Genomic DNA, 27,385 nt, shown 5'->3' with positions numbered 1-27,385 from the left:
TTAAGCCATTCATTGTTTAATAACGTGCTATTTAGTTTCCAAGTGTTTTAATGTTTTTCAATTTTTCTATTGTGGTTGATTTCTAGTTTAATGCCATTGTGATCAGAGAAAGTGTTCGATATGATTTCAATCTTCTTAAATTTGCTGAGCCCGCTTTTGTGCCCTAACGTGTGGTCTATTCTAGAGAATGTCCCATGAGTGCTTGAAAAGAATGTATATTCTGCTCTTTTAGGGTGAAAGGTTCTGAAGATATCTATTAAATCGAGTTCATCTAATATGTCCTTTAAGTCTGCTGTTTCTTTGTTAATTTTCTTTCTTGAGGACCTATCTAATGATGTTAATGGGGTATTGAAATCTCCTACTATTATAGTATTGCTGTTGATCTCGCCCTTTAAGTCTATCAAAGTCTGCTTTATATATTTAGGTGCTCCTATATTAGGTGCGTAGATATTTATAATGGTTATATCTTCCTTTTGTATTGCTCCCTTTATCATTATGTAGTGACCTTCTTTATCTCTAACTATGGTCTTTGTTCTAAAGTCCATTTTGTCTGATATAAGTATTGCTACCCCAGCTTTTTTTTCATTTCCATTTGCGTGAAATATTTTTTTCCATCCTTTTATCTTCAGTCTGTGTGCATCTTTTGATTTAAGGTGTGTCTCTTGTAGACAGCATATGTATGGGTCCTGTTTTCTTATCCACGCAGCTACCCTATGTCTCTTGATCGGATCATTTAATCCATTAACATTTAAGGTTATTACTGATATGTAATTGTTTATTGCCATTTTTTTTCTTTAAAACTGTTTTTCTCTTTTGCTATATTCTTTTTTTCCTTTGATCTGTTTACAACAGGTCCCTTAGCATTTCTTGCAGCCTTGGTTTGGTTGTAGTGAAATCCTTTAGTTTTTTTTTGTCTGTAAAGCTTTTTATTTCTCCTTCAATTTTAAATGATAGCCTTGCTGGATAAAGTAGTCTTGGTTGTAGGTTCTTGTTCTGCATTACTTTGAATATTTCTTGCCATTCCCTTCTGGCCTCAAGTGTTTCTGTTGAGAAGTCAGAAGTCATCCTTATGGGGGCTCCTTTGTAGGTGATTGTCTTTTTTTCTCTTGCAGCTTTTAATATTTTCTCTTTATCATTTAGCTTTGGTAATTTAATTATGATGTGTCTTGGTGTTGGTTTCTTTGGATTTCTCCTTAATGGAGTTCTCTGTGCTTCCTGAACATGTGAAATATTTTCCTGCCTTAATTGGGGGAAGTTTTCCGCTATAATATGTTTGAACAAAGTCTCTATCCCTTGTTCTTTCTCTTCTTCTTCAGGAACCCCTATGATGCGGATGTTATTTCTCTTCATGTTGTCACAGAGCTCTCTTAGAGTTTCCTCAGACTTTTTGAGTCTCTTTTCTTTTTTCTGCTCTGCTTCCATGCCTTTATTTATTGTGTCCTCTAACTCACTGATTCGATTCTCTGCTTCATCCATCCTGCTTTTAATTCCTTCCATTGTATTCTTTATTTCAGATATTGTATTTGTTATTTCTGTCTGATTCTTTTTTATTATTTCAATGTCCTTTTTTATATTTGTTATCTCTTTATTTAGGTTTTCGTAATGGCCATCTATGGTGGTTCTAATATCTTTGAGCATCCTAACAATCGTTATTTTAAACTCTGCATCTGGTAATTTGGTTATATCTGATTCACTTAGGTCCTTTTCTGGGGATTTCTCTTGGTTTATTTGTGTTGTATTTCTCTGCCTCCGCATTTTCTCTTCACGAGAGTGGCTGTGATCACGTGCTCGGGTTCACAAGGGTTGGTGGCCTTGGCCTTTGCCCCGCCCCCGTGTGTGATGTTATGCTCGGTCCTGAGGGCACTGGCGAGCACCTTTGCTCAGCTGCGGGTCTCCGCCTGTTTCCGAGCTTTCGCCCTGCCTTTGCAGGATGATCCCACTCAAGGAACAGCTGCTAGCCTTGGCTCTACCACCAGGAAAGGCTGCGTGCCCAAGCTCAGCTTCGTAGCGGAACTCCGCCTCTTCTGGGCTTTTGGCTCCACCCCCGCGGGAGGAGCCTGCTACCAAGTCAGACTGCAAGCCTGGGTTGCACAGGCGGGGCAGGGATGTGCTCCTCTGCCCTTGCTCCGGGGCTGGTTTCTACCCTTTCTGGGTTTCCCGCCCTTCTCCCGGAGGCTGGATTACAGGCTGCCGGCAGCTGAGCTTAGCCGCTTTTGCACGCCCCCTTCTCCCTAGCCGGGCAAGATTGAGCTCACACCTGAGCCCACTGGTGGCCAGCCAGCTTCCGCCCCTGCCAGCAGAACTGCGCTTTTGTCTCCCGCTGCCGCCCGCTCTCCGGTGCGCCCTCAGCCGTGTGGGTGGGGGCGTTGCAGCTCGGACCCTAAGACTCACTACCGTAGACCCGAAAGCTCCCTCCTTCTATGCGACTCTGCTCTGAATGCCGCGGGGGAGCTTGTTTGGCTGCTCTCCTGCTTCCCTTTGCTGGTATTGCTGTTTCCGGGGGAAATATTCACTTCAGCTTTGGGGAGTGACTCGTCCCAGGGGTTAGAGTGGCTATCTCCCAAAAATGTTTCTCCCTATGCCTCCTAGATTGCACTCTCTTCCTGTTACTGTGGTTCTCTCCCCTCTCCCTCCGTCTCCAGGAGCCCCGGGTGAGTGTTTGTGAGAGAGATGTTCTGCGTGGTCCCTTTAAGAAGGATCCTGGGTCTGAGAAATCAGACTCTCTCACAAACAGTATCCTGACTTGTTTCAAGCTAAATACTGTCCTTATGCTTCTTCTGGGCTCTGGGGCTGTAGGCTGGGGCTTTGTTCCTGGGGCTCAGGGCCCTTTCCCCTCTGCTAAACTCACTTCCCGCCACGCGAGTCTCTCCCTGCTGCCGTTCGCTCCGAGAAGCTGGGCAGCCCTCTCCGCGTTTCCGCTTTTCCTACCAGTCTCTGGGTGGCTTCTTCAGCGTTCCTGGGTTGAAGAGTCCTTTTAGTTTAGTCCAAAGTTGGTTTTTCCAGTTGATAGTTCATAAAATTAGTTTGTAATCCACATTGGTTCTGGGAGGTAGATGCTGGTACGTCCGCCTACTCCAGCGCCATCTTGTCTCTCTCTTAGTCTCCCAGTGTGAATTCTAATAAAGCCTGTCCTTGCTTAGCATTTTTATATAGTAGTTCAGTAGTTGCAATGTCAAGTTTAGCCATGAAATACTTCAAACCATTTCATATATTTTTAAATTTATTGATTTTAGAGAGAAAGGAAGGTGGGGGAAAGAGAGAGAGAGACAGAAATACCAGTCTGTTTCTGTATGTGCCCTGACTAGGGATTGAACCCGCAACCTTTGCATTTCAGGACGATGCTCTACCAATTGAGCTATCCAGGGGCCTCACATAATTACCTTTTAAATTGCACACAAGTTAGTGAAATGCTATGTGCTACTCTATCTCACAAAAATTGTTTTTTTCTAGATCATTATATCTCCTATATATAATGGTCTTGTGTGTGTGTGTGTGTGTGTGTATATATATATATATAACCATATATATAATATGTATAAAACATATGTATATAAAATCCATGTGTATATAACATATATACATATATATATGTAAAATCACGCACAGTGTACGTCTCTGGGATGGCTAAAAAATATTAGGTAGTTGTGGTAATAATGAAATAACAACGGCTACTCTTTATTACAGATTTATTTTGTGCCAAACTCAGTTAAAATATTGTAGTAATTTACTCTTCAAAGCAATCCCATAAGACAGGACTTTTAATATCCCTATTTTATGAATAAGGAAATCGAGGCAAAAACCTGTCACAGTTAGTACCTATTAGAGTTCAGAGTCAGGACTCATCCAGAGCCCACACTGTTATCCACTAGATGCTACTATCATTTATCCTCAAGTGCCATTTGAAAGGGAAGAAAATGTAACCTCTTAGCAGATCAAATATTCAGGTTCGCAGGTGGGATTCCAGAGAAGATAACTTTCGTTATGGCCCGAGGATGTAGGCTGGTCCTACTGGGGAGTCGCTGTGATGAGCTGGTTTTGGTGCTAAGCTGTAAGCTGCTTTCCTGCTTCACTTTGGGAGGAGTGAAAAGCTTCTCGGGTCAAATGGGACGCTTCTGTGTATTAAAAGTAACTTCAGTGCACAGATTCCTATTTTAGAAAGATAAATAACCCTCACATTTGTACTGCTTCTGAGATGGAGCCCACTGGCTCTAGACATTTTCCTGGATCTCTCCTTTTTTTTAATTCCTGGTTTTGAGAGGTCTTCTCTTTCTTTGGGTGTACCTTCTTTCTCCACTGGGGAAAATATACTGCTCTCCACATGCTGTTCCTAATCATAGATCTCTTCTAATCCTAGACTGCTGTTTTCTTCTCACTCTCTGGCTGCACAATCCACATGTGCAGTTGGTCAGTGACTCCCTGTTGTGCTATAGACTTCAGAAGCTCTGCTGAAGTGCAGCTTGTTATTTTCCAGAGCTGAGCCTGGCATAGCTGCTTTATGCTGATCAGGGGTCAGCCTTCCTCATGTATCCAGCCCTGGGTGTTTTGTTTTTTCTCCGTTTCCTCAGTATGGGCCTACTTGAAATATGGGTTTGTTTGTTTATTCCTATTTTTCCTATAACTTTTCATATATTATCTGTATTTTTCACAATTAAATTTTATCAAAGATATTGTCAGTAATGGAAAAGAATTGAGCCCAAATGTTTTTGCTCCCATTTTAAATATTAAGTACATTGAGGAGAATTTGGGTGGGGGTAAAATGTTATAAACTGTTTTATTTTAAAGTTGTTTTAGTCCACCTAAACTGTAAGAGTCTGTAAATATTTTGCTAAACAGGGTAGCATTATGCATAGTCTTTCTTTCCCAGTTTGGATTCCACTGCTAATAAGAAAAAAAATTTAATTTTTTTAAAGAAAAAAAATTTCAATTATTTTTATTTACTTAAGGTAAATAAAACTTACTGAATCATTAGCTTGTCCTGAAGAACTATTTCTAGGTTTCTCCTCCTGGCCATCCTTATCATGTCCCCTCTCAGAATCCTCTGTTCACTCTAGACCCCTGGTCGGCAACCCACAGCTCACGAGCCACGTGCAGCTCTTTGGCCCCTTGAGTGTGGCTCTTCCACAAAATACCACATGCAGGCACTACCTCGATAAGGAATGTACCCACCTATATAGTTTAAGTTTAAAAAATTTGGCTCTCAAAAGAAATTTCAATCGTTGTACTGTTGCTATTTGGCTCTGTTGACTAATGAGTTTGCCGACCACTGCTCTAGACCATAGTCCCTTCTTTGAATCGAAGACATTATCAGTTTTGCCACCTGGGCTTTGGTCATCTCTGAGTGATGCTTGGTTATATAATGGCAGCTTTTCTTTTAATTCATTTGTCTTAGAGAATTAAAATAATTTATACCCCCAAATTTAAATCTTGAGTAATACCACTAATGATAGTTGGTATTTTATTGTGTAGTTGGGAGCTGTGTTATTTGCATGTAATTTCACTTTACAAATGCTCACAATAACTGAATCTAGTAGGTAGTCCCCCTCAGTCTGTAGGAGGGAAACTGAGGGCCAGAGTTCACGTTCATGAGCAATAAGAACACGTGATTCCCTAGGTTGCTCTCACTCCAGAGTCAGCCCTTCCACTACTCACTTCCAGTCCATTTTAGAGTAAAAGACTTACGAATAATATTTTTCCTCCAAAACAACTTTTTTGGCTACCTTAGACATGCTGCCATTTTATATTTCCTGAAGATTAGAGATAAAATTTACATTTCTTCTGTCACACATTTTTGCATTGTGAGCCCTGAGTTCCTGTTAAAGGACACTTTTTAGTTTAAATGAGATATATGTAATTTGCCATCTTTTCAAGATAAAATGTTTTATTTTTCAGAAATATTGCAAAAATAATGACATGAATATTTACAGACTATCAAACACTGCTTCCTAGAAATACTTCTTACTAAATGTTTTTCCAGGGCTACCTCTTGGGCCCGGTTGAATTGACCCTGTAGCTGCACCGAAGTAGGAAAGAGAAAATGGACTTCTGGTCATAATATTGACATCTGGGTTTAAGGTTTAAGCTTCGGTTTTACCCAGTATTTGCTAGATATGATCCAGACAAGTCATCTATTCTGTGTGTTCAGTGTTTCCTCTCTTTATAAAGTGGAGATGAAAATATTTATCTCATTAAATTGTTCTGAGGGATTAAACTTTAAGGCACAACAAAGTGACATGACGATAATCATCTTGATTGTCGCGTGCCTTGTCGTTAGCCACGAGGCTCTTTCAGAATAGCACTGTGGACTGAACCCGTCGGTGTTGTCGTTAGCCACGAGGCTCTTTCAGAATAGCTCTGTGGACTGAACCCATCGGTGTTGTCGTTAGCCACGAGGCTCTTTCAGAATATCACTATGGACTGAACCCGTCGGTGTTGTCGTTAGCCACGAGGCTCTTTCAGAATAGCTCTGTGGACTGAACCCATCGGTGTTGTCGTTAGCCACGAGGCTCTTTCAGAATAGCTCTGTGGACTGAACCCATCGGTGTTGTCGTTAGCCATGAGGCTCTTTCAGAATATCACTATGGACTGAACCCCGTCAGTGTTGTCGTTAGCCACGAGGCTCTTTCAGAATATCACTATGGACTGAACCCCGTCAGTGTTGTCGTTAGCCACGAGGCTCTTTCAGAATATCACTATGGACTGAACCCCGTCAGTGTTGTCGTTAGCCACGAGGCTCTTTCAGAATATCACTATGGACTGAACCCCGTCAGTGTTGTCGTTAGCCATGAGGCTCTTTCAGAATAGCTCTGTGGACTGAACCCGTCGGTGTTGTCGTTAGCCACGAGGCTCTTTCAGAATAGCACTGTGGACTGAACCCGTCGGTGTTGTCGTTAGCCACGAGGCTCTTTCAGAATAGCTCTGTGGACTTAACCCGTCGGTGTTGTCGTTAGCCATGAGGCTCTTTCAGGTATCACTATGGACTGAACCCCGTCAGTGTTGTTGTTAGCCACGAGGCTCTTTCAGAATAGCACTGTGGACTGAACCCCGTCAGTGTTGTCGTTAGCCACGAGGCTCTTTCAGAATAGCTCTGTGGACTGAACCCCGTCGGTGTCGGGGGAAACCCCTGGCTTTCTCAGGCCGGAGAGTCTGTTTATATCTCCAGGCCTTTTGAAAGGATCCTGGGACTATTGGCCTATGGTTAAGGACTAACTTTATTTTAAAGTGTTTAAGTTTATTTTGATCCTAAATTTAATCCAGAAATGAAGCATAGAGGGGAGAGGCAGTTTGCATGGTGATCTGTGCACCACCAAATGGAGAATCCAGTCTGGTCTGGGACTGTAGTTGAGTTTAGGATAGTTGAGGTTTGAATTCTGTTTACACTTGGCCAAACACTATTTCCTGTTTCTAAAGAAAAGAATCTTAACAAGGTTTGGACATAACCCATACAAATGTTTTGTAAGAGGAAAAGTGTAAATGAGTCGGAAACGTTTCCAGATTAGATTTTCCTTAAAATACCATTGGGCTTAAAGAGTGAGGGGAGAGTTCTTGGCAAGGCCTGGTTCAGACCTGTGAGTGGTGGCTGGGACACTTTGCCAGGCCCGTGTTTGTCACCAGATCGCTCTGTAGCTGGCACCCAGCCACAGGGCCCGCTCTGCCTGTTCCCGTAAAGCAGGACTTTAGAGGACTCTGAGCTTCACCACTGTGTTTCAGGCTCACTCTGAATGTTGCGGTTAAGTCCAGTCTCCCTGCTGAGGTTAAGCAGTTCTGCCTCTGTCTTTAATGAGCAGTTTTTAAAAAGAGCTTGCTTTACAAAAATGCACTATTATAACATTAGGGGCTTCGCCTGCTGATGTTGTATTTATTTTGGAAAATCCACTTTAGATGCATGATATGCTTTTATTTTTATCTCCCAGAGGACTTAAGGAAGGCTGAAGAGACTTAGTCATTTTGTATTGGAATTTTCCAGGCTGGCATTTGAACTAAATAGTTCACTGTCACCATCCACATCAAGTTAAAATGGAAAATACCTCTTTCCTCAAAGAGTGTTATGTTGCTTTTATCATGAGAAAGAAGACTCCATATGTGTGTTGTCAAAATAAAGAAATGTCTCTCATCAGAATAGGCCATGTTTGTATGCTACCCTTGTGTCTGAAGTGAAAGTGAGGTGCTAACTTGTTTCTGTATTGATCTTTCTGTTCTTCATAGGTGTCTGTTACCAAGGCTGACCAAGAACTGGGATTTGCCATTCAAACATGCTTTATCTCTCCATATTCGAACCCAGACAGGATGTCTGATTACACCATCATTGAGAACATTTGTCCGAAAGATGAATCTGTGAAATTCTATAATCCCAAGAGAGTACACTTTCCTATCTCGCAAGCCGAGACGGATAAGAAGCGGTTCAGCTTTATTTTTAAGCCCATCTTCAACACTTCACTGCTCTTTCTACAGTGCGAGCTCACGTTATGTACCAAAAAGGAAAAGGAGCCCCAGAAGTTGCCTAAGGTTCGTGGGCTCTAATCCATTTGTACTGGTACTCTGACATTTCTAGGTGAGGCAGTGTGACGTACCAAAGAAGTTTAATCACAAGTTATTGCAGGTGGAGGTTTTTGGTTTGGGATCTGCCCAACAGAAGTAATAAAGTCCATGTTAGCAGGGAACTGTGAGCTTTCTGTAGTCTTAAAGAATAAATTCTGACAGTGTGATTTTTTTTCCATGCATGCTGCATAATAGTGTCTTATGGATGATAAATCAAGGCTGTTTTCCATGGAGGGAAGGACTGGCTTTATCTTTGCTATTCAGATAGTGCATGGTGCCAAAAGTACAGGGAGCTGAAAGGACAAGTCAGTGTGAGGATTAATTTTTCCAGATCCACTGACACTTGTATTACAGTTGTTTTTTTGACCTTCTCTGTGTGAGTTATAAGGTTGACTTGTCTCAGGAGGACTTGTAAGGGAAACTAACCAATAATTAAATTTTTCTCAGTTCCATATTGCTTCATCATGTTTACCTCATATCACTCCCCATGTTGAATCAGTACAGTCTGTTCCACAACAGAAATGAGAACCTTTGACCTTGCTGGCATGGCTACTGTAGGGGGAGAATCAGCAAGGTAATTACCTCATTGGGCTGACCTTGTATGATACATAAAGGGTGTCTTCTGCTGTAATTATGTATAATTTCATATGTGCATTTATTCTGTAGATATTTTACACAATGTAAGCTTCTCATCCTTTTGTAGTCACATATCTATCAATATGTGTCTAAAGACTAATAATTGAGCTGTATTAATAATGTAATGTATGTATGGAATTCTCTCACTTAATACATAGGTTGTAAGAGATAGGTGTAGAGGTAGAAGGAAAACATCATTTTCAAATATACTGCTCACAAAAATTAGGGGATATTTCAAAATGAATACAAAATGATAAAATACCCCTAATTTTTGTGAGCAGTATAGATTACCATTGATCTGAACCCTTTGCACTGTCATATTCCCTGAAACATCCATTTCCTTGTTAATACCAAATAATTATTTTTTTAAGTGAGAGTCTGGGAGGCAGAGAGACAGACTCTTGCATGTACCACGACTAGGATCTACCTGGCAAGCCCCCTACTGGGCAGTGCTCTGCCTATTTGGAGCCACTGCTCCATTGCTTGGCAACCAAGCTATTTTAATGCCTGAGGTGAGACCATGGAGCCATCCTCGGTGCCTGGAGCCAAATTTTGCATGAACCATTCGAGTCATGGCTGCGGTAGGGGCCAGGAGTGCGGAGGAGAAAGAGAGAGAGAAGAAAAGAGAAGAGGGAAGGGTGGAGAAGCAGATGATCACTTCTTTGGTGTGCCCTGACTCGGAATTGAACCTGAGACTTCTGCACACTGGGCCGACACTCTACCGCTATGCCAACCGGCCAGGGCCCAAATAAAATTTTATAGTACGTATGAAAATAAGCAAATCTGATTATAATCATTAGATCGTATATAACAGTGGTTTTCAACCTTTTCAACAAGTTCCAAAGATATCTAAGACAACTTCAATAATATCTTCATCAATGATACAGGTTGATAAGTGGGAATCACTCTGAGCCTAAGTGAATTTGACTAAGATCATTGGGTCTATCAGCTTCATATAACAACAGGGTGATTAACTCTTTCATGGACTGGCATGAAATTTCTGGTGGACCAGCACTGGTCCGTGGACTGGTGGTTGAAAAACACCACTATATGAGGTGATTAAGACTGTGTTCTTTAGGTTACTTTTAGAAACATTGATACCTTAGTCTTGTGACATTCACCTTCCAGTGGCCATAGGTTGGGACTTGATGGGCAGTGGTAGAGAGCCATGGGGAACTGAATGCTTGACTGTGAGACCTAGCTGTTTCCTGTACACAGATAATGCCTTTCAGGAGTTAGGAATCTAGCAGGGGAGACGGGGCAGTTCCTGGGGTTATTTATTGATGACTTTGACTGTTGTTACCTTTCACTGAGGCTGACCTGTTAGAAGCCCAGCTTCCTACTGTGCTCATCTGTAAGAATTAGTCCTAATATTTTCTTCAGAACATCCTAAGGAGAGCTCTGAGTCCCAGGGGGATGATATGGCATGTTGAACTCTAAACCTAAAGTCACTAGTTACACCCAAGGTAAGACACAATGGAAAGAGCGTGAGGACTGACAAGAAGGGCCTGCTACTTATTAACAGGACTTTACGCAAACCCCTGACCTCTCAGAACCAGCCTTTTCTAATCTATAAAATTGAAATAATAGTGCCTGGCTTCCCTCCTGGGTAGAGGAGCAAATGAGATGGTAGATATGCCTAGTTCACCATTTATAGAGCATTGGCTTAGGATGAGCTGTTACCACTGTCTCCCTGTTTACTGCATATAGTTAGAACCTTCCAGGAAGCAGTTTCAAAGATTGTTCAATCCAATCCTGCCCTTTGCTGATGAAACTGAGGTCAGAGAGTGCAGTATCTTGCCCAGAGTCACACAGTGAGCTAATTGTGGAATCTCAGACTCTTACCTAGCTGAAGAACTAGTAGGAAAGTAAGAAAACTTTTCCTAAAATGCAAATCTTTTCAATAATTATGACTCTTCACAGAAAATCTATTTTTTCTTTCTGCAAGAGGGCTAATATAAAGGTTTTTTGTATTTTTTAGACAGAGGAGGAATGGTCTTATTATATTTTGGTGTTTTTTTCTTAGTTGTCTACTTGTAATATGTGTCTGACTTGAATGTTTCTCAGAGCAACAATGACAATAAAGCCAAAAGTCTTTGCTTTTTTGTGATTGGGAAAGTTTAGAGGTAATTCACTTTGCAAGTGTCTTGCTATAAACTTTTTAAGTGGTTGATAGATGTCTTCTTACAACAAAAGCATATCAGTGTCGACTACACTAGAGTTTCACTTATTGGTAAGCATAGACAAGTTACCAAAGTTACTTTAAAGAGAAAGGCAGTGGAATGTGATCATACTTTTTAAGCCTGGGTCCACTGGGCTTGGGCATGCTAGCTCTAAGTCTGGGGCCTTAAAATAGCTAGAAGCAACTGGCCTCATGGTGTCCATACCTGGGCACAATTTCCCTGGACTCTGGAACAGCAAAGCAGATGACCCTGGAAAGCTTCATTTTGCATAACCCTTACCAGGATTTAAAAAGTCAAACAAACTCGACAACATGATTATCTTTTTGGACAACAAATGTAAAATCTGTCACCTTCAAAATGCAATATATAAAGTTTCCTATAACCAGAAATCACAAACATGAACCATTTATGTTAAGCCAGCTTGGTCAAGGGCCATTTGTCATAGTTTCTTTATTTTTCACACTAAATAACACTAAAAGCTCCCGTAGTTTTGTGGTATAATGGGGTGTGTGTGTGTGGCAATATTCGTAAGCTGTCCAGCAATATTTGCATCTTTAAGTTCAGCTGAGAATACATTGGGCCTGCCACTATATCTCCTAGCTTATTTGTGGTTCTTTGAAAAATGTCCAGATCTCCTGTTTTTCTGTGTTGACCAGCTGTGCACTGTCTGATAAGGGGCACAGAACAGCTGTACAGGCTAAGCTGGTGGAGGCTTTGTCAAGTGACTCTGACTGCTTTGCTCTGCCTCTCTGCAGTGCGTGCCTCCTGATGAAGCCTGCACCTCACTGGATGCCTCAATGATCTGGGCCATGATGCAGAATAAGAAGACGTTCACCAAGCCCCTCGCTGTGATCCATCATGAAGTAGAATCTAAAGGTGTGTTTTGGGAGGGTCAGAGAATAAGGGTCTCATGGCTACTTGTTAAGAAGTTCCAATACTGTAAATCAAAGTTCAGTTTTATTCAGAAAATATATTAATGCCAATTAGTAGTTTTAGAAAAGGATTTTTTCCCTAAGGAGTTTTTTATTTAGTTCATTGCCCTACTGACACATGGCTTGGTGCTTAGTGATATATTTGCCAATGATTTTCTTTTTACCTGTTAGATCAGAGTCAAGATTGTCCCTATCACAGTGTCACTCTCTTGCATTCAAATATGCTTTGTTGAGCGTGTAAGAAAGGGTTAGAGTTCTTCCTGGCATGCTGGAGTGGCACACAGTCTACAATCCATCTTTGCATGGTCCACTGGGAGTGGTTGTGCTGGCTGTAGTATTGTAGTGCTTTGTCAAGATCACAGATGCCTTGGGGAGAGTTTGTATGTGAATACCACCTATCTTAGGTGTCATCAGAAAGAAGATTGAGAACTAGTATTCAAATGTTTTTTTTTTATAATTTAGTTTTCAGAATTTTATGAAGTCACATTTGTTGCTTGAAGCCAAGAGTGCCTCTTTCTGCACGTGCAGGAACATTCAGCAAGATGCATCTTCTAGGAGAAAAAGAAGATTGTATTCTGAGAGGCATGGTACCAGTACCTGAGAGGACAGGTGGGGCAAAGCCAGACTTGGTATAGGCCAGGGCAGCCAGACCAGCAGAGGAGCCAGGTTGGGTTCAGTGGAGATAATAGGCATGAATGGGAGGCCCTGTGGACTGATCTGACAGGGAGCAGCCTCACGGCTCCGACCAAGGGCATGAAAAAGCAAGAACACACTAGGCAGCTGTCAACATCTGACAGGGTGAAACCAAATGTCACATGGGCAGTTATAGTTGTCACTGTCTGAAAAAAACCCTGTGGCTATCTGAAAACGTTGTCTATCTAAAGGTGTCAAACTGAGGGAAGGCTGATAGAGTGGATTTCAAGCCTCTAGGGTTACTATTTCAGGGCTAGAGCCCCAGGCTGTGTTCTACCACCCAAGGAGCAGAGAGGAGCCTGTCACTGGCACCCAGGGACTTGACAAAAGCCAGTGAGCCACCTGACTCCAGTTGCTGGGCATTGGCTGGGAGACCTGCTGGATGGTGATGACACCACATCTAGGCTTGAGGCAGCTCGGGGATGGCATTTCTGATCCAAGCATTTTTGGATTTGGCAAGGTTAGGCAGCAGGGGCCTCAAACAAACAGAACCTAACAACAGAGGCGGTGAATGTTGTCCAGTTGAATGACCTTTGTGAAAACAACAGTGCTATTCCTATGGTCATAACTGGTATTGACATGTGTCCCCTTCCCAGGAATATGCTTACTTCAGAAAGGGTGCACCAGCTGTGCACTGTCTGATAAGGGGCACAGAACAGCTGTACAGGCTAAGCTGGTGGAGGCTTTGTCAAGTGACCCTGACTGCTTTGCTCTGCCTCTCTGCAGTGCGTGCCTCCTGATGAAGGACCACTCCCAGTGGACCATGCAAAGATGGATTGTAGAAAGGGTAGCAGGGTGGGCACTGGCTTACAGCCAGAGTTCCGGAAGGTAGCTCTTAGCGTTGCCCAGTAACTGTTGTGTGACTTGGGTGATCACCCCTCATGGCCTCAGAATTCATTTTCTTTATCTGGAAAAGAGGGGTTTGGACCAGATGACTTCTAGAGGCCTTTCAGTTGTAACATTCAACTATATTGTTCAAAGAAGCAAAATAATCTTTTATTCATTTCCCAGCCACCCAAAAGTTAGTGTGAAATGTATGTATTAGATGTTTGTTAGTTCCTCAACAATGTTTTTATTGTTGTTTGTTTTGCTTATTTTTTTTAAGTTGAGTTTTAACCATTTGAAACAGCTATAACAGTCATAGTTTCTCAATAAATGGCTTGGCCAAATAGTTTATTGTTTATTGGTTCCAGGAAAAAGAAATAAGAGTACATTAATTGTGCCCTGGCTGGTTGGCTCAGCGGTAGAGCGTCGGCCTGGCGTGCGGGGGACCTGGGTTCAATTCCCGGCCAGGGTACACAGGAGAAGTGCCCATTTGCTTCTCCACCACCCCCCCTCCTTCCTCTCTGTCTCTCTCTTCCCCTCCCGCAGCTAAGGCTCCATTGGAGCAAAGATGGCCCGGGCGCTGGGGATGTCTCCTTGGCCTCTGCCCCAGGCGCTAGAATGGCTCTGGTCATGGCAGAGCGACGCCCCGGAGGGGCAGAGTGTCGCCCCTGGTGGGCGTGCTGGGTGGATCCCTGTCGGGCGCATGCGGGAGTCTGTCTGACTGTCTCTCCCCGTTTCCAGCTTCAGAAAAATACAAAAAATACAAAAAAAAAGAGTACATTAATTGTGTTGTGAAGTATATCACCATTGGGCAATAGCTGGCTCTGTTTTATACTGTGAAGGTAGTTTAACACTAGCAGCAGCTACCTCACCCTCCATCTTACTCTTACCTATTTTGAGAGGGCTGCTTCTGCTGGTAATTGAAGGCAGCAGCTTGCTTTTTCCTATGCCAAACAATAATTAGGCATTAATATTGCAGCAGTACAACTTCCAGTAATTCATTGATTCTTCTTTCAAGTCTGGTGGTATTTCTCTAAGTAGTTCCTCTTGTAAATTAGGTAATTGCTTTTATTTAAACTTGGTGTAATTATCCTGAAAGTTCTGTGTTTTCTTTACATAAAAGTTCAAGAGGAAAGGTTTACTGAATATCAAAGCACTTTCATGAGATTTGCTAATTGAGACTAGATTTTGGTGGCAAGCATGTAGTAAAGAAAGTTTATTGCTTAGATTTGTTAAACAAATTGAGGAGGTTAGACTGTAGGCCACTTCCCAGGGGGTGTATGCAAAGATGCCTTCTAACTTCGCAGTGAATGGAGTAGGTTTTCTGACAGTTTCCAGCTCTATGAATGACTCCTCTTACCTTTTGTGTTTATTTTCTTTTGATCCTAAATGACTTCTTCTCAGTGCCAGTCATTTGAATTTGTGCTTTTCCTCTGTGTCTCAGGGCATTGGAGTAGTTGATAGAAAAGGGAATGTGACATTTGCCTAATAGTGTTTGTTTATGTGACTAACAGGATTATGAATTTTCTTCCAGACAGACAGCTTTGTGTGCTACTATTAGTAAGACACAGATAATATAGTATCACTGGAAGTGGGCAGGTCTCCTATTGGAATTGATATTTGGGGTAAAATTTTTCTAACCAATGGGGTGTTTCACTGTCCTTTTACTATGCAGGTACTTTATGAAAGCTATCAGAGTTCTAGCCCTTCCAGTCATTTGGTTCATCATAGTTCTCAATACTCGAGTTTTCTGGGGCCACTGATAAAGGCTCTTCTTGTCAACTTCACAGCCAGGCAGAGAGCAGCTCAGGTGCTAGCTCTGCCAGTAGCACGGACACGTTTCCAGCAGGGTTTCTTCCTTCTGTGGGCAGGGAGAATAGGCCCTCAAGACTAAATAAATAATTCTGGGTCTCTCCTCTGCGCCAGTGTTTTTAATGGGAACTTCTGAGCTCCTGAAGCACATCTTCACCACTTTTGATTTCTTACTCTCTTGGGAACCAGCATTGGGTGAGCATTCTTTTGCTCTTTAAACTTTCAGCAATATGTGATAGAGCTGATGATTAACATTTTTAAACATTTATTTATTATAAGGTTCTGTGCTACATGTTTCATATGGGTTATATTTAATCCTCTTAGCACCATTGGGAGTCAGGTATAGAGAGAGACTAAGTAATTTGGCCAAGCTCACACCACATATAAATGGCGGATCTAGGATTCAACACCATGTGCTTTGATTCCAGAGCCTATGCTCTCAAACATTGTGCCTTATCTTCAGTGGAGGTTGATGCTAGTGTTTAATGAAAAGTACAAGTAATGTAGTTAACACAGTATGAACAGAAAATAAGATTAAGAATTTTAGAAAAAAAAGTCTGTTCCCCCAAAGGGTTAAGATATTGGGAAACATGTAAACTATCTAAGAGAGTATTAAAGTTTTAAGAGAAGTTCTGTGACTTTGAGTTATAACTCAGAAAAAAAAGCCCAGAAAACATGAATAGTTTATACATATTATGGTTTATGGCAAAACAATTAAAATAGTTGAGGTGATGCCATCCTGTGATATTTTCTGAAATGTTTTGAAGTATAGGCATGTGAGTGCTGTTTGCTTTGGATGCTGAGAGCACTTTTTACAGGATTTGAGAACACTTGGGCTTCCACAATAAAAATGATTTTACCATGTCATTGGTTTTATTTTTTTTAATGATGAAAGGGAAGAGTAATCATTTCTCTGAAAATTTGAGCTCTAAAATTTTGGGCATACACACCAAAAAATGGGGCAAAAAAGAACAGTAAATATCATCCACAATTTGCCATGATTTACGTACAACATATAATTTTCGACGAGCTAAAATGAGTAAGTTAAATGTTTAAAATACTGAACGTTTTCTATATTATTAGTATATGACTTCTACAAAGTAAAAGTATGCTCAGAACAGCACCCGGCATACCGTGGGCACTCAGTAAATGTTGATTTCCTTTCCTGCCTCTTAACCTCTCAGCCAAACTAAGTTTTTGGAGGAAGGTGGAGAGGATGGAAGGGAAAGTTGTGAACGTCAGTTGGAAGTTAATCCAAGAGAGGCGTGACTTTTTGGAACACATTTGATTTTTCCAGAACAAAAATACTCTAAAACACCTGCCAGGTTTTGTCCTCAGGCTGAGGTAGAGATGAGGGGAAGCTGAGTAGAAAGAAATGTAGAAATGCTTAATTGACAGACAAAAACATTAAGTCTCCATTCTGTAAGGGAGAAGAGGTATCGTAGGAATTTTTTTTTCTTCAGTGCACTTCACATTTTAAAAACTTTTTACTCTGGGCCCTGGCCAGTTGGCTCAGTGGTAGAGCGTCGGCCTGGCGTGCAGAAGTCCTGGGTTCGATTCCCGGCCAGGGCACACAGGTGAAGCGCTCATCTGCTGCTCCACCCCTCCCCTCTCCTTCCTCTCTGTCTCTCTCTTCCCCTCCCACAGCTAAGGCTCCATTGGAGCAAAGATGGCCCGGGCGCTGGGGATGGCTCCTTGGCCTCTGCCCCAGGCGCTAGAGTGGCTCTGGTCGCAACATGGCGACGCCCAGGATGGGCAGAGCATCGCCCCCTGGTGGGCAGAGCGTCGCCCCATGGTGGGCGTGCCAGGTGGATCCCAGTCGGGCGCATGCGGGAGTCTGTCTGACTGTCTCTCCCCATTTCCAGCTTCAGAAAAATAAATTTAAAAAAAACAACAAAAAACTTTTTACTCTGGAAAAATTTCAACTAAATACAAAAATAGAATAGTAGAATGAACTCCCATGAACCCTCCATCTGGTTTCAACAATTAGCAATTCGGAGTCAATCTTGTTTGATCACTTCCTGTCCCTGGATTTTTTTGAAGGAAACCCAGGCATTTCATTTCATCCATCAGTATTCCGGTGCACACCTCTGAAAGTTAACCATTAAAAGATCTCAAGTAGAGAGCCAACGATCAGGTCACAAAATAAGATATACAAGATATTTATGGTTGTTTATTAAAAAAAATGTTTATTGAATATCTACCATATTCTTAATGAATGAATTATCCTGTCTTTAAGGCCTTCACAGTGTAGTGCAATTTCCCGGCCTCGGCACTATTTTTTTTTTTTATGATGATGATGATGAGATGATTTTTTTTTTTATGATGATTAAAGTGAGAGACAAGAAGACAGAGAGTCTCCTGCATGTGCCCCAACCAGGATCCACCCAGCAAACCCCCCATTGGGGGAATGCTCTGCCCATCTGGGACCACTGCCCCATTGCTCGGCAACCGAGATGTTTTAGTGCCTAAGGTGAAGCTATGGAGCCATCCTCAGGGCCAACTTTGCTCTCAAACCCTTTGAGCCATGGCTGCAGGAGGGGGAGACAGAGAGAGAGTGTGAGAGAGAGAGAGAAAAGGGAAGGGTGGAAAAGCAGATGGTCGCTTCTCCTGTGTGTCCTGACTGGGAATCAAACCTGGAACCTACACATGCCAGGCTGACACTCTACCACTGAGCCAACTGGCCAGGGCTCTGGCCTCAGCGCTATCGACGTTTTGGTTGGATAACACCCAAATGGCATTGTGGTGGGTCTGTCCTGTGCATTGGAAAAAATGAGCAGTGTCCTTGGCCTCCACCCACTAGCTGCCAATGACACACCTTCCCACTCTTTGCTGTGACAACCCGGAGTATCTCCAAACATGGTCAGACATCCCCTGGAAAGTGTGTGTTTGTGGGGTGTGTGTGTGCAAAAAATCACCCTCAAGTGAGAACTGTAGATCCTAGTGGAGGGATACAGATAAGTGACCAAGCAAGTGCAACAAATGCCATAAATATTGAAACAGCCCAGAGAAGGGATTCATTCACAGTGAAGGAAAGTAGCTAGTAAAAACTGTATCTTAATATGACCTGCATAAAGGCCTCCTGAGTCTCCAGCTTCTTTATCTCCCGGTTCTTCCACTTCACCAAATTGCAATGGATGTGGATACCAGTTAGATACCTTGTTTCTCTTTGGGACAGCTCTGTCCTACCCTGTCTAGAAGAGCTGAATTGAAAGTTGAAATTTGGAGGCTGGAAGCTGTGGTCCGTTACTCATGCATAACCCCAGAAATACCCCATTTATGAAAACTGTGCCTAACACTTCGAGGAGGAAAATCTTGGTTCTAGAGGTAGACCAAAATTTGTTCAGAGTATATGAAAAGATTTAATTCGGTATGTTGATTATAGTTTGTTCTTTCTATAAAGAATTCTTTATTGTTAAAATTCTTTTTTACAATAATAGCTAGAATTCCTTTTTTACAATCTTACCCTTAAACCAAAAGTAAATATTGATGTGCTTTTTTGCCTTTGGCATGCCAACTCAATTACAGGGTTCCAGTGGAGATCAAACTTTCAGTTCTCCTCCGGGCTTATTGGGGATTTTGGAACAAAAAAGTTAGAGGTTAAAATCCTTTCACCTCATTTCTGCAGCTTGTGCTTATTATTGTTTGTGCACAGAAATCATGGAGAAACTTTACCCCCGGGACGTAAGCAACAACTTTTTCTGCTCAGCTCTGAGAAGGCCCTTCTGGGATGAGGGAAGAGTATTAGATCATAACATAAGTCCATTAAGAAATTTAAAACAATGCCATCCATCACACAGGCCTTGCTATAAAACCCAAATTCTTACATGTGAGACCTCCTTAGGGGAGAATCATTATTTAAAACCTCTTGGGAGTTCTGAGTGACAGAACTGAACCATGGGTAGTGAATTGGATGGAACTGTTCCCAGAATTATGTATATTTCTCACATGATGCACGCTATAAAGACCTTTAAATGCCTTTGGACTTAGTTCAGCAAACCAAACCACTACTTCTTGAAAGTAGGAGAATGTTGTGGTTAGCTTATTTCACAAGCTTCTTGGGGGTTTAACATGAAAAAATATAAGTGAAAGCTTTTTGTCAACTGTGAAACACTATACAAGCATACAAATGTAAAGCCTCGTCATCATTTATTTTATTGCTGCCAATGAGGCTGATAGGACCAAACTCGCAGGAAAGAGTCTCTTGTGGGCAGGTTGTAGTTGGTGTGTGTTCCATACACTGAATTATATATTTTTTTAAATCACACAATTATTTTAATTTTCTGAGTTACTTTATTTAAGTATAATTTTTGCAGATATCCTCATTCCAGTGCCACCATGTTGCGTAACTCCAGGGGGCACCATTCCAGGCTAGTGGCTTCGGCCCATCTGGTAGCATTCCTTCCCCCAGAGCTGGACCATGATAGCCCCCACTGCAAGAACATGTCAGCCCAGCTGAGATGGTTGTTCCTGGGATTTCACAGTCCTATGTAGCTTCTTTATTTTTATAAACAGCAGCTCAAACGCTGCTTGTTTTTGGTCAGTTTTTCACCAGTTCTCTTCCAATTCACTGTGGATTTCAACGCAAAGTATGTTTTCCCTCTCTACTGAATGAAAAGGAGGAGGAAAAGGGAGGGGCTCGACATCTACCACTTACAAATTCTAAGAGGAGGGACAGAGTCTGTGCAGGTCTCAGTGCCCTTCTTCTGTAAGGGACAGAGAGTGAATGTGTTCAGTGTGGGGCTCAAACAGTCCTTGCCTCAACTACTCAGTGTGGCCCCTGCCTCGGAAGAGCAGCCACAGACCGTATGTAAATGAATGAATACGGTTATGTTCAAATAAGACTTCATTTATGGAATAAACTTGAATTTCATATCATTTTTACATGTCATAAAATATTATTTTGATTTTTTTTCAACCATTAAGACATATAAAATGTATTCTTAGTGTACGAGCCGTATAAACACAAGTGATGGCTGTGACATGGCGCCCCTGGCTACGCCGTCCTCACCGCTGAGGACAGTGGTCAGGCTGCGTCAGTAACTTCTCAGTCGCCACTTCCCCAGCTCAGGACAGAGCAGCACTCACCAGGCTAGTCGTTTAGCCTCTGAGGCAGAATCTGAAATTCTGGTTCAGCCCCTACCCTGATGCCTTTCAGCTGTGACCTTGGCTATCAGGGTCTCAGGCTGCTCATTTGTAAAATAGTGATAATTTTTTTTTCTTGCCTCCTTGACAGGGCTGGTGTGAACCTCAGATGAGATCATGACTATGTATCACTTTCTAAACACACAAAAAAGCGTGGCATATTCTCAGTTTCCTCTATTGCCTCCACTTTGAAAAAGTACACCAACACTCTAATCATCTACCACCAAACCTGTCCGGCAAGCCAGTGTGTGCTGGACTGCGCCCTGAGGATATACACAGGAGTGAGAACTAGACTCTGCCCTCAGGGGAAGAGAAAAGAAAAAGCTGAGAGTTACAGTGTGATGTGGTGCATGTTAGACAGAGAAGGACAGAGGAGCAGAGGTGGGAGACCAGCCCCAGGGGTGGACATGGGACAGTGAGAAAGTCAGGGAAGGCCTCCCAGTGAAAATGCCAACAGAGTGGGGCTGGGAGGAGGGTGTTTCAGGGATAGCTTAGAACGTGTGATGACATGAAGCAGCATGGAGAGTTTGGGGAGCTTAACTCACTGTGAGGAGCCCAACATAGGCAAAGGACCCCTTAGGAAAGGATACTGGAGAGAGACGGGCAGGGAAGGGATGCAGAACTTTGTGTGCTGTGCTTCAAGAGTAGACTGTTTTTCCTGTAAATGAAGGGGAATCAGTGGAAGGTTGGATGAGAGCAATAACATAACCACCTCTGGTCTCTGGAGATTTCACTCTGGGGGCCGCATATGGAGAGGGAGCTGTTCGGAATGGGTGCAGCGTGGAGACAAGGAGAGAGGCTAGGGAAGCTCTGTAACACAGATGCATGATGAAGAGCTCAGCTCCGGGACAGCAGCATTGAGGGTAAGAGAGTCAAGACGCACTTACAGAGCTTCTGTACATTCAAGTAGGAATGCTCTTACAAATATACTGGAGAAACGTGGTATTTAAAGGTATTAAATCCTTTTCTGTATAACTATCAAGGTGTCCACACACACAAATTGTCAGACTCAAATTCCTTAAGTTTAGCTGTTTGCCTTCAAGTTTTTTTCAAATTGGAGAGCCTGTACAGTTGATCATGAGACTGCTTAAAGTTTCTGGGTAATTCCTGTTATAGCTTTGCTCTCTAAAGAGGACAATTGATAGAGCTTTCACAAAATATTAAACAGCATGTCAGTCTCCGCTGAGATTTTGATGACCTTTTGCTTAAAAGGTCATCAAAATAATGGAAGTTCACCTTACTTGATTTTTCTGTGTAATGCATCGTGATTTATGTTTTTGTTTCAGGACCAGGTCCAAGCATTAAGGAACCGAATCCAATTTCTCCACGTAAGTCTTGATGCAACTATTTCGAAATAAAGCCTCCTGGGCTTTTAATAAGAATGAGTTGGTTATGGAGCATTTGCCAAACTTTGAGTTTTGATAAGGAGATTTATGCTCTTACTGTCCCTTTCTCCTTTTTCCTCACACTTTTTTCCCTTTTCCTCTGCCCTTCATTCTCCTTTCTTTTTCTCTCTAATGGGAACTTGTTGACCCATTGGTGTGTATGACTTTAATGGAAAGGTAGTAACCTTGTTAGTTGCAGGGAGAGAAGTTTATTGTTTGCATACTTATGTCGATTGTGATCAGAAAGCATCAGCACACAGCTGTGGAAGTGGCTTGCTGTCCCTGTCTCTGTCACTGACAGTATTTACTTGCTCAGAGAACTAGAGCTAAAGGAACTAGTACCTTCAAGACATGTGCCTCCAAGGGACGTTGAGGGAGACAGCTTATAAGAAAAGAGAGAGATACCAATTTACTACAAGATATGATGCATTGGAAATGATCTGGGCCAACTTTATTACTTTATGTGGAAGAAAACCCTGATCCAGAAACATTTAAATAATTTGCCTCTGGTTGTAATGAACACTGAGGGAGGGCTTGAACTGGGCTTTCTGAATGGCTGTCCACCCAGAGCTCTTCTAGATGGTATTGCCTCATGACGAGAATCTGTGCTGTTTTTCCCTTCCCTAAATCTCTCCGAATTAGTCTCCATGGATGGCTGACTTCCATCACATACGTGACAGACAGTCAGAAGAATTCCCTTAGCAAAGCACTTCATAAAACTATTCTATTTATAAAGTGTATTACTTTAACAATATCATGGAACAGTGTCATGAACCCAGAGCAGGACACGTATAGGCACATTGTCTCATACTTACCTTGTTTGATTTTCATAAATGACATCTCTGTCTTTAGAATTTTACAATGTTCTCACTAGAAACATTTAATCATGCCCCACTTTGGGACCTGTAGGTGTAAAAAGGCAAGTCATTCTTTCACGTCTGTCCTGCAGACTAGGTTAAACTAAATCAGGCAGATGGCTTGGTTCATCTGAACCTCCACAAAGTTCTTCCCTTTTCTCACTCCTTCCAGGAGACCTCCAACCCCCTCACAAAGCCCTTTGTTTACCACCTGTCTACAGCAAGTAATGTAGTGCTATTCCCATTTTTCAAAAGTTAAATGAACCCCAAAGGGTACTGGCTAGAAAAATAGGGACCAGAACTTAGGAATTTGGATCCTTTCAGAATCTACTGCACCATGACATACTTTTCCTGTGCCCTTTCCAGTGCTGTTCAAGGGTCACGTTTGTCTACAACTGGATCTTTTACACTGAAGTGAGTTGAAAGGCAGAGAGATTTAATTTGCATAGAGGTTAGCTGGAGTCACATCTGACTGGGGAGGAACATAGAAACTGTATTGAAATAATGGAGAGAGCCTATAGCTTAAATTTCTATTATAAAACAAAGACCTTAGAAATCTATTCTACCGAAAGCCCCTCTCCCTTGGAAACTGATTTTAACTTTTTATAAGTGATTCAAAGAAGGTAGTTTTCTTAAATGAATGGAAATGTTCTATTTCTGTGGCCTGGAATTAATTTCAAATATAAAAATCTTTGCCAAACAGAGAAACAATTGGTTCTATTTATATGTTTTGCTGATAGTAAAACTGACATCACTCCCACTGAGAAGTATTTCTGCTCCCCATCACGGTTGGAAAAGTGTTAAAAAGTAGGTTTCTTTAAATGACAACAATATGTGGTTGTTAAGATTGAGGGTTTTGAGATCAGTGAACTGTTATATTCCAAAGGAATAGTTTATCCTTATTTTATGTCTTCTTCTCACCCCTTTCTTCCTGTTATCTTTCCAACTTTTAAAGATTCATGAAATATGTTTGTAAAGTGTTTGAAGTGTGTTTTCCGTGCAATGTCTCTTTGTTGGAAGTGTTCAATGAATGAGGAGCAGTCAGATTTTGATAATGGAAGTTCACCTTACTTTCCAAAGCCTCTTAACCACTATGTTTTCATGCCTCTTAAACCGTTCAAATAGTAGGTCCTTAGGCTGAGACAATGAACCATATACTTAAGGTTTTACAAAGTTTGCAAATCTGATTTTTTTTTTTTTTGTATTTTTCTGAAGTTGGAAATGGGGAGGCAGTCAGACAGACTCCCGCATGCGCCCGACCGGGATCCACCCGGCATGCCCACCAGGGGGCGATGCTCTGCCCATCTGGGGCGTTGCTCTGTTGCAACTAGGGCCATTCTAGCACCTGAGGCAGAGACCACAGAGCCATCCTCAACGCCCAGGCCAACTTTGCTCCAGTGGAGCCTTGGCTGCAGGAGGGGAAGAGAGAGACTGAGAGGAAGGAGAGGGGAAGGGGTGGAGAAGCTGATGGGTGCTTCTCCTGTGTGCCCTGGCCGGGAATCAAACCCGGGACTTCTGCATGCCAGGCCGACGCTCTACCACTGAGCCAACCGGCCAGGGCACAAATCTGATTTTTTAAAGTAAGTTTGTTGCTCAAAATAATTGCAAACTGAGGATATCTTGGGAATCTGATAATTGAAACTTTTTTTTAAAAAGTTGCAAGTTTAAATACAGTATAGTTTGCTGGAATTTTCATTTTATCCTCAGATTTTACTAGTTGGTGCTCAGCTTTTCTTACAGTGCTTGTGAAACAAATATAAAATTGCAACGTAGGATGCAGACTAACCTACAGTGTGCATTGGTTTTCCTTCCTTATAGCAATTCTACATGGTCTGGACACCATAACCGTGATGGGCATTGCATTTGCAGCATTTGTGATTGGAGCACTACTAACGGGGGCCTTGTGGTACATCTATTCTCACACAGGTTAGTGTGACTGCTGCATATAGTCAGTATGCATCCTGCATGCCTGCCTCCCAGCAGACACTCAGTGTTCCGTTGCACAAATGAATGGATGAGATGTGAATGAACAAGCAAGAAGTTTATATCCACTGTTTTTACATTTACGTTTTTGGCATAAATTGGGTTTTGCAAAAATATAATTTGCTTTAAACATTATTAGGAAAGGGATGTTTAAACTAACTTATGTTAATTGTAGTTGAGATGCTGGTGAATTTTAGCTTTTAATAAAGCTATTTTGTGGTTTGGGTTTGATTAAAGGAAGGTAATGTAGACAAACTTGAAATGTAAACTATTCCCCAATGTTAAAGACTTCAGAATAGAAATATAAATGGGCAGGAAGTGGGAAGGGAAGCCAAGATTTCATTACCACGTCTGCCGAGGTGCTGAGCACTGTCCACCAGAGTTCCTAATCAATGGCTTAACCCAAACTTTTCTGACCTTTAAAAATTCATACAATGTCCCCTTGATAAACATAAAATTCTCATGTCTGTCTATAAGTTAAATTTTCAAAATATATTTTCATGAATTGTAAACAAATGAAAATGGTGAAACAAAGCACATTGTTTTCAAGTTCTGCTCCTCCACTCCCCCACAGTTCTTTGCCCTTCCTCCTGCCCTTCCAGCCAGTCCCACGGCGAACTGTGCTGGCCAGAACAGAAAGCGGGGGGGGGGGGGGGGGGGGGGGTCTGTGGTGTAGTGGGGAGGAGACACGCGCTGCCCTCCCATTGCTGCGTCCGTGGGTGCTTGGCAAAGATGCGAGGGAAAGACCTGTGTTCGGAGGCATATCGAGCCAGCTAGTTGGTATTGGTTGTTCTTTGATATTGTCCTTTATACAGCAGGTCCTCAAATAACATTATTTTGTTTAGCTTGTTTCATTGTAACTTTGAAGAGATGCCCTAAGAATGTGTGGGAACTTAACTCTTCTTTATGTCAATTAGCCTATGGTAAAACTGGTTTTATATGTTGTTTCACATAAAGTCTCAGGACCGATAGATGAGATTAAGTGAGGGCTTACTATATTTTGAATCGGGGTAAACTGTGCTGGATTGATTGTTCAGAGGCAAATGGCAGGCCCAGCCTTTCTGTTTAGAATTTCATTTATTCTCCAGAACCAATGATTGCCATGCCCTTTTGCCTTACTGTGGGCCATCTAACTAACCACGCTGAAAAAATGAATGCTTTGAAGAGAAGAGAAAACTTTGACAAGTCGTACCTTAATCCTCATCAAAATCTTCACCTACAGCAGTGGTTCTCAACCTTTCTAATGCCGTGACCCTGCAATACAGTTCCTCATGTTGCGGTGACCCCAAACCAAAAAATAATTTTGGTGGCTACTTCATAACTGTAATTTTGCTACAGTTATGATTTGGAATGTAAATACCTGATATGCATTATGTATTTTCCGATGGCTTTAGGCAACCCCACTGGGGTCGCGACCCACAGGTTGAGAACCGCTGACCTACAGCATCATCCAACTGAATTATTTTAGATTATGGCAGGAGAAGAATGAACCCTTTGGTGCCTACCTAGCCCAGGAAAGTCACACAATCCAAAGCAAATGTTTAGGAGAGTTTAATTGTGGGGCTTTGAGTCCTCAAATTAGTTCCTAATCAGTAACCTTTGAGTAAAATATATTTCATATGAGACAGAGAAAGTAAGACTTTTAAGTGTATTAATTCTGAGTCAATACAAACATCTGTTAATCAGCTTATGAATATTCTTCCTCGTGAATAGTTTATACAAGCACCAGAACTGACATCTTTTAGCAGAGTAGCATTTTAGAGTAAATAATTTTTTCACAGGAATACTGACACGTTCAGATCTCAAACTGTCCTTTGCAGCTTTTTCTTGCTTCCTGCATGGCTGTGAGGCTCCAGAACTGTTTGCACTGAAAGGACACCAGGAAGACTCTGTAGCCTTGAGGATGATCTATGGGCTGGTCACCCAGAGACCCTTAACATATGCCTGCTGAGCCATGGGTCATAGAGCTACACCCTCAACACTGAAAGCTAATCTCCGGCCAGGTGGGGCCGGGAAGCTAGGTCCAGGCGGAACAGGGCACTCGCTGTTGGAACACACCCCACTGAACTCCCTCTGCTAATCCTAGTCTCTTGTCCACAGCCCAGCTCACCAGCCTGATAAAAGCCAAGCCTTCTGAGATTTGTTGTCACTACTTTCTTCTCCCTCAAACCAGAGATTTAACAAGGAATTTAAAATTTTTGGTTAATATAGAAATAGGTTTGTATGTAGATTAAAGAAAAACCAAACCAAAAATTCTTCCTGTGATGGTTTCCAGCAAAATAAATTATGCTGATTTGGAAACTAAAAGGTTTATAGGCGTTGTCATTTGGGTGCTAAACCTGTTAGCATCATATAGATACAGCTTCAAATTGACTTTTCTTTAAAAGCTGCAACCTCTG

The 27,385-nt window shown here is 42.0% G+C and overlaps 1 protein-coding gene across 3 annotated transcripts in view; it reads left to right on the top strand.

The window, feature by feature from the left end:
• Window positions 1-27,385, top strand: part of TGFBR3 (transforming growth factor beta receptor 3) — a 234,539-nt gene that overhangs the window by 190,100 nt on the left and 17,054 nt on the right. For 2 of the 3 annotated variants that reach the window (XM_066268635.1, XM_066268633.1), the window contains 5 exons: window positions 8,203-8,502; window positions 12,110-12,230; window positions 22,048-22,089; window positions 24,822-24,929; window positions 26,807-27,166. In XM_066268635.1, the coding sequence (XP_066124732.1) occupies window positions 8,203-8,502; window positions 12,110-12,230; window positions 22,048-22,089; window positions 24,822-24,929; window positions 26,807-26,937 (702 nt within the window). In that variant the 3' untranslated portion in view covers window positions 26,938-27,166. Of the gene's footprint in view, window positions 1-8,202; window positions 8,503-12,109; window positions 12,231-22,047; window positions 22,090-24,821; window positions 24,930-26,806; window positions 27,167-27,385 lie in introns of those variants that run through there. The other variant, XM_066268636.1, reaches the window with a different exon arrangement.

The sequence above is a fragment of the Saccopteryx bilineata genome, chromosome 3 (genome assembly GCF_036850765.1).
Source record: "Saccopteryx bilineata isolate mSacBil1 chromosome 3, mSacBil1_pri_phased_curated, whole genome shotgun sequence".
Classification (NCBI taxonomy): Eukaryota; Metazoa; Chordata; class Mammalia; order Chiroptera; family Emballonuridae; genus Saccopteryx; species Saccopteryx bilineata.
This window is presented reverse-complemented; position numbering and strand designations above follow the sequence as displayed.